This window comes from Salvia splendens, chromosome 9, assembly GCF_004379255.2.
Source record: "Salvia splendens isolate huo1 chromosome 9, SspV2, whole genome shotgun sequence".
NCBI classification, from domain to species: Eukaryota; Viridiplantae; Streptophyta; class Magnoliopsida; order Lamiales; family Lamiaceae; genus Salvia; species Salvia splendens.
In genome coordinates, this window is record NC_056040.1 from 34,601,842 (window position 1) to 34,609,379 (window position 7,538).

Sequence of the window (7,538 nt, forward strand, 5' to 3'; positions counted from 1 at the left end):
CTTAACTTACTTGGAGATATAGTAATGTGTAAAGCCTGATAAAAAACAGCAACAATAAGCTATTGATCAAATTCATCATAGATTTGAAACACAGCACACATTGTGTAACACCCGTAAAAAAAAAGAAAAAAAAATCAAATAAATCTAATTAAATCTTTTCCTAGTTGACTTGGTCAAATATATTTCTCTAAACCATATCACCAAACGATTTCCCCATATCTATACTCCCTAAAATCTCACCAACCACCAAATCCATCAATATCTATCAGTTTTGCCTATATATATCCAATCAATCCCACGATCTTTCTACACATAAATTCAATACCAAGAAAAACCAGGAACTAAAATTTATAGAAAGAACCGAGTTGGAGAAGAGAGTTTTCTGCCGCCTAAGAAGGTAATCACCGATCAATTCCCAGCCTTGATTTCCTTGCATTCATTTAGGATAACTCGAATTTTGGAGCATGAAATCTGTATTATTCGGACAGTAGGTTCCGACGCATGTTTGACCAACCAAACGAACTTCTTTTTATACGATTCTTTTTTCTGGGTAAACCTTAAGGTGTCTTCTGTGTGGTGTGTGAATTTCAACCTATTTGGACGAAAGATGTATTTTTGGTGAATTTTTGAAGTTGACTGCGCAGTTCTGCCAGAAATTGTTTTTCTCGACCAGGGAGTTACGTTTTCGATTTGACCGACCTAAAATGATTATTTTGATGTGAAATTTTAATTGAATGATATTTTATGTGTCTACTGTATTGTGGAAAAGTTTCAGCCCCAACGGAGACCGGATGAATTTTAAATAATTTTTACAAACCAACCGCGCAATTCTGCCAGTTTTGTTGTTAGGTGAAAATATCACTTGTTGCTAAGTTTTAATGAATTATATGATGCATGTATGATTTAAGAAGGTATCCTATGGCATGATTATGTGTAACACGTTGAGAAGTATTATGGCATGTTTTTCCTTATGTTGATGAACGTTCGGGAATGGACAATCTAAGAAAACGATGAAAGGAACGATAGGACATGCATGATAATTGTAATAATGGAAAACCTGATTGTGTGGTGATATTGACAAGGGTTGTTGCACGTACGAGGGTACCAAGAGTAAAAGGTTGCGTAAAGTCGTGATTGTGTGGTATAAGTAAGCGAGGTGGGCTTTCTTTTTAAATAAGGGCAATGGCCTAAGTATACTTTTTATGTGAAAATGATATGAATATTTGTCATGCCGTGTTTTGTTTTATTCTATGGAACCTATCTGATGTGGCTTTTGCCATCAATGGATAATCGAATTCGGGTCTGTCTAGGGAGTGAGTCCCTATTCAGGCTAGTGTACACCTATGGAGATCGTGAGCCGTCTTTTGGGTCGGCCGGTCTAGTGACTTGGGATGTGGCCACATTCCTTGTCATCAATGGATCAGATATGGTAGACATATATGGGAAAATGACTGCAGTCACGAGTTTTACGATGGAAATGATTTTAGTGTCTTGGGCGATTTCTAAAGTTAAAACCCCAAGGTCACTCAATGGTGGCATGATAAATACTTTTTATAAAATGTTTTCGGCATGAGTCCACTGAGTGCATCAAGTACTCAGCCCAGCTTTTCTTTTAAAAATTGCAGGTTGAGCGTGAAGGGTGCGGTAGGTGTTGAGCAAGACCGTTGAAGAAATTAAGTGTTTAGAATGTGTCATGTCTTCACACGTGGCATATTCCTTCTCTCGAAATGCTTCCGCTAAGTAGGTGTCTTTCTTTTGAGTTCTTGTATCGCTAAATATTGTTTCTTTTGAGTTGTTGATTGTTGAGATACTCTGATTTTATTCGAGGTATTCCCATTTGTTTCGGGCTATGGTTGAGTTGTGTTGATTTCCCCTTTCTTCCCCGCTTCTTTAACCCTCCCCTAGTCGCGATCAACCGTGTTTTCTATCCTTAGAAAATGCGGGCGTGACACATTGTAACAAAACGAACCCCTGCCCTTAGGTAATGATCAAATCATTAAGGTGTGCACTGTAATCCTCACAAGAAGCACTAAAATTCGGGAAAAAAGGGCCAAAAAGAAAATCTAACCAACCCTCAAAATTTCAAGAAATCAAATAAATAACTCATTCTTTAAGAAATTGTCTTGCTAGCAGAACCAAGAACCTCATGGTATCGAGCAACGAAAAATTGCACACGCAGCTGAAATACTTTCTTTTGCCCCATCAAGCCACTTATTCTCTATCGGAATCACTCGAGCTTGAGTCGGAGCTAGAGCTGGAGCTGGAACTGGAGCTTCTAGAGAGCTTACCTTTTCCTTTACCAGAAGATGGAGAATCTGAGTCTTTAACTGCTATGTCGTCGAGATTTGGATTTTCACCCTCAATGGCACTGCTAAGGCTAGAAGACTTCTCGTCACAGGGCCCTAACTTATTATCATCAGCCTCAACTGATACATCATCCGACTTTAGCTCCAGTTGTACTCTCGTTTCACCATCTGAAACATGAGTAGGAGGAGCCTTACTCTCCAAAGGAATGTCTTCAGTAACATGCAGTTCGGAAGAAACCAACGACAGAACTCAGTTGCTTAAATGCCATTTCAGTATCTTCGCCTGTACTAGCTTTGGTTTCCGTCATCTCAGTGCTGGATACTTCAGCAGCTCCAACCATGACCTTGGTTTCCATAGACGTGGATTCAGCCGCGTAAGAGCAGCATCAACATCATCTACAGATAGCGCTTCAGACACAGGTATTGCAGAAACACTATCTTCATGATTCTGAATCTCATCTTGGGGTGGATCCAAAACAACACGATTGTTAGAGCTGGTTTGTTTTAAGGTTAGATCAATATTTTCGATTTAACTAGCTTCAATTTCAGGAATGCTAGAAGTGGCATCTGTATTAAGTTCACCTTGACAGTGGCACCTCAGCAACTTCCACCATGCTTTGAGTTCCTACAGATGCCAATTCAGCCTTGGTGGCAACAACACAGACATTTTGTACAGACTGCACTTCCATTTCTTGTATCCCAAAACAGCATCTTCGTGATTGTCATTCACAGACGAAATAGCGGACAGGAATTCATTTTCTGTGCGCGGTGTGTCATCGTCGGATGTTTCTTGATGAGGAGAATCAGGGTCATTTTCGTTGACCTTTGAGACCTCGATATTTTCAGCTCTTCTTGCTTGCATCTCTGAAGTAAATTCTCCATCCTGTTCATACACATCAATATGCTACCTCAATTCCCATGGAAGCGGAACATGTTCCATTATGTTCACCTCATGCTGCGTTGAAGATGAATTTTCTTCCCCAACAGATTCTACACGCTTTTCAAACTCACTCGTGCCAGATCGCAACTTTGTGATACTAAAATCCCCCATGTTATCTAACTCACACAAAAGCCCTTCATCAATTTCATTAATCTCATCAACTTTTCCTCCTCTGTCTGCAAATGACAACGATAACTATTTGTCTCCATAGCACTTTGCAGAATGTTAACAATTTTAGGACTTGATGGAGAGTTGACGTAGTGATCAAGCTCTTGGACCTCGGGCATGTTCAAGTCATCATGTCTACTTTGATAATCCAAAGATGTCTCAACTTGGGTGTTCGATGCCTGCATTTTGTTACCCAAGAGATTGTTCGTTAATTTCTAGATCTGAGCTTAGTCATGTTGATATTTCAAACTGAAAAAACAGAATATGAAGCCCAACCAATTTAGACGGATATCTCAGCTCAAACAGAAAACTACACAAATAAGAAATAAGAGAAAGAAGAAAAACAATATAACTTACTTGCACTTCATTGAGAGAGTTGTAATCTAGCTCTTGTATTGCACTCTCATAAAAGAGACATGTATTTCCTTCAGATGAGAGCTTAGAGATTAACTTTTCATCAGTTTCATGCTGATTATCAGCATCGGAATCAACTGATACGCTCAAGGCCTGGAGGGTATACAGCCGCCGAAATAAGAGGGAGACGGTTGAGGGCGGCAAAGAAAAGAAGGAAGCAGGCGCGGGAGTCTGAAGAAGTCAGCTGAGGACTCGGCCCAGCATCAGCAGCAGTTCTGCATTCCCTATTTTCATTGTAATTGCACGACATTGTCGTAGGCCTCTGCGGAGGAGTGTTCGCTACTATCGTTCTTGCAATACAAGTGATCGAATTCCATTCATTACTAGCCTTACGTTTTACATATCGTACTTCCGTGCACACCTCGTGCTCCCTACCCCTCCCCTCGTCTTCACTCCTATCAATTGGTGCGGTGAACGTGGGTTAACTCAAGGGCGGACTCACGACTGGAGGAATTGGAGAAGGCGACCGGGGATCTGCGTCAGAGCAATCTCTCATTGGACGCGGCTGTCAAGGAACTCAACACTCAGTTCCGCCACACGGAGGACCAGGTAGCCGAGGTCCGTTCCGAACTCACGGCCATGCTCCTGGAGATGCGAGCAGGTTTCGCGTCCCTGAAACTGAACGATGCATCCAACCCCGAGGATGGTTCCACTTCAGCGAACCATGCCTCAAAAACAGCGGTGGCCGGGGCCGCCTCGGTATCGCCCATGCCCACATTGGATGGCTCGGATGCCCTCGCTTGGCTAGCACGGGCTGAGCAGTATTTTCTGATCTTCGGGACCACTCCCGAGAATCGGGTGGGCTTGGCGATGGTGGCACTGGCAGGAGAGGCCCTGCCGTGGTACCAATTGCTGCGACACCGAGTCCCGGATCTGCCATGGGCTCGGTTCGCAAGAGAGCTGATGAAGCATTTCGGGGGCACCGGGGCCCTGAACGAATATGAAGCATTCGCGGCGGTCAGACACACCGGGTCGCTGGCGGAATTTGTGGCGGCCTTCGAGGCGCGCCTTGCACAGGTACCGGACATCTCGTGCCAGCAATACCTGGGCTTTTTCATGGCTGCCCTCCGACCCGAGGTGCGGCTACAAGTGAAGGCCGCCAAAATCACGACCTATGAAGACGCGGTCGAAATGGCTCTAGACCTCGACATCATGGCATCGGCCCAACCTCAGCGGCCTGCCCCCTCCCAAGCCACGGTCCAGACGCACTCCTACCAGAGCCACGCAACTCGGTCAGCCACGAAAGGGTATTCTCCAAACCCCTCGTACTCAACAGCCTCGTCGAAGCCAATCTCCAAACGTTTTCGGAACGTGTCGCCGGAGGAATATAGGCGGCATATCGCAGCAGGGACCTGTGTCAAGTGCGGCTTAAAGTTTGGGCCAGCCCACCGATGCCCCCCCAGGACTCTCAACGTCATGATTTGCGATGACAATGACTATTCGGCCGCTGATTCCAAGCCCGACGACGCTGAGGTGGTGGAAACCGGGGTTGAGCCACAGCTGTCGGCATTGTCCCTAAACGGTCTCGACACGGCAAACACAATGAAACTTTTTGGAGCAATCGCCTCTCATTCCGTTAAGGTGATGGTCGATAGCGGGGCAAATTACTGTTTTATTTCCGATCAATGCGCCCTGCGGCTCGAGCTATCAATTATGCCTACCTCACCCTACTCGGTGGTATTAGGTGACGGCTCCACGCGTCGCGCATCAGGGATCTGCCACGACGTGCCGCTGAAGTTGTTAAATGAGGAGTTTGTGGTGTCTTGCTACGTTTTTCCCCTCCGGAACATTGATGTCATTCTAGGTGTCGCATGGCTAGCGTCACTCGGCTATGTCATGGCAAATTGGCAACGGTCTTCTATGGACTTCAGGGTACACGGCCGACCAGTATCTCTCAAAGGCGACCCGTCTCTCATGCGCAGAGCGTGCTCCACCCGGGACCTCCGCTGCCTTAAGGAGGGAGACTACTGCTGGGTCCTCTGCGCTATGGAGCAAGCCGCCACGGCCGAACCCTTTGAGATGGATTCGGCCCTGTCCCCGTCGGCCAGGTCGCAACTGCTCGGACTGATCGGGGAGTTTCCGGCAATCACGCGGGACGCCGTCGGTCTGCCCCCACGCCGCCGCACTGACCATAGGATACCCCTCATTCCAGGCACCAACCCCGTTTCAGTGCGGCCCTATCGGTACAATCACTTACAGAAGGATGAGATGGAGAAACTCGTGGTCGAGATGCTGAGTTCCGGAGTGATTCAGCCCAGCACCAGCCCCTTCTCGAGCCCGGTGCTCCTTGTTCGGAAAAAGGACGGATCGTGGTGATTTTGTGTGGACTACAAGGAACTCAACAAACGGACGGTCCCGGACAAATACCCAATTCCGGTGATCCAAGAGCTACTTGACGAGTTGCATGGGGCCAAGTGGTTTAGCAAGATCGTTTTAAAGGCAGGGTACCACCAGATCCAGGTGGCAAACGACGACGTCTCGAAGACGGCTTTTAGAACCCACTCCGGTCATTACGAGTTCCTCGTCATGCCGTTCGGCCTCACCAACGCCCCAGCCACCTTCCAGAGCCTGATGAACGACATTTTCCGACTAGCCCTTCGGAAGTTCGTGTTGGTGTTTTTCGACGACATTCTTGTCTACAGCGCGACTTGGGCAGACCATATGCGCCACCTCCGCCAAGTTTTCGAGGCCTTAAACGCGCACGCCCTTGTCGTCAACGCGAAGAAGTGTCTCCTGGGTCGGGCTAGCGTCGAGTACCTCGGCCACATTATGTCTTTCGAGGGGGTTAAAATGGACCCGGCCAAAGTCTCGGCCGTCCTCCGCTGGCCGACACCAACATCGCTGAAGAGTATCCGCGGGTTCCTCGGTCTGACAGGATATTATCGCCGATTTATCAAGGATTACAGCAAAATCGCGGCCCCACTAACGGAGCTCCTAAAGAAGCAGCCCACACCGCCTCCGAAGGTCGCATGGAATTGGACACCGGCCGCAGCCGCCGTCTTCGAAGCCCTCAAATCGGCCTTGACGTCTGCCCCCCTGCTCAAGATGCCGGACTTCACTAAGGAGTTTGTGATAGAATGCGACGCATCGGGGAGGGGCATCGGGGCCGTACTGATGCAGGACCGCCAGCCGGTGGCCTATTTTAGCAAGACATTATCCTCTCGATGGTTAGCCAAGTCGGCCTACGAGAAGGAACTCATGGCCCTCGTCCTAGCAATCCATCACTAGCGCCCCTACTTGCTGGGTCGTTGTTTCGTCGTCCACACGGATCAGCGGAGCCTACGCCAGCTCCTAGCCCACCCCTTAGCCACCCCAGCACAACAAAATTGGGCGGCCAAACTATTAGGCTACGATTTCTCCATCGTTTACAAAGAAGGGAAGCTGAATCGGGCCGCCGACGCCCTATCCCGCCGCGACGAGGAAGCACCAGAACTTTCGGCAATCTCGGTTCCATCTTGGCCGGATTGGTCCTCGGTCCAGGCGACCCTATCTGCCGACCCAGCCCTCGCCAAGATCAAGGCCGCTTTGGAGGCAGGCCAGCCAAGCTCCCCTCATTACGAGCTTGTTCATGGAACATTGTTCTGCAAAGGGAGGATCGTCGTTCCCCCCCGTTCACCGTGGGTTCCAAAATTGCTCGCCGAGTTCCATATCACACCCACAGGAGGCCACTCAGGGGCCTACCGCACGTATCGCCGGATCGCCTCAAATGT

The 7,538-nt window shown here is 47.9% G+C and overlaps 1 protein-coding gene across 1 annotated transcript; it reads left to right on the top strand.

Moving 5' to 3' along the window:
* The first annotated feature begins 4,419 nt into the window (after positions 1-4,419).
* Positions 4,420-7,056, top strand: LOC121749458. The gene is made up of 2 exons (XM_042144029.1): positions 4,420-6,108; positions 6,163-7,056. Exons 1-2 carry the CDS (start codon positions 4,420-4,422, stop codon positions 7,054-7,056), a joined length of 2,583 nt encoding a protein of 860 aa, XP_041999963.1.
* The last annotated feature ends 482 nt before the right edge of the window (positions 7,057-7,538 follow it).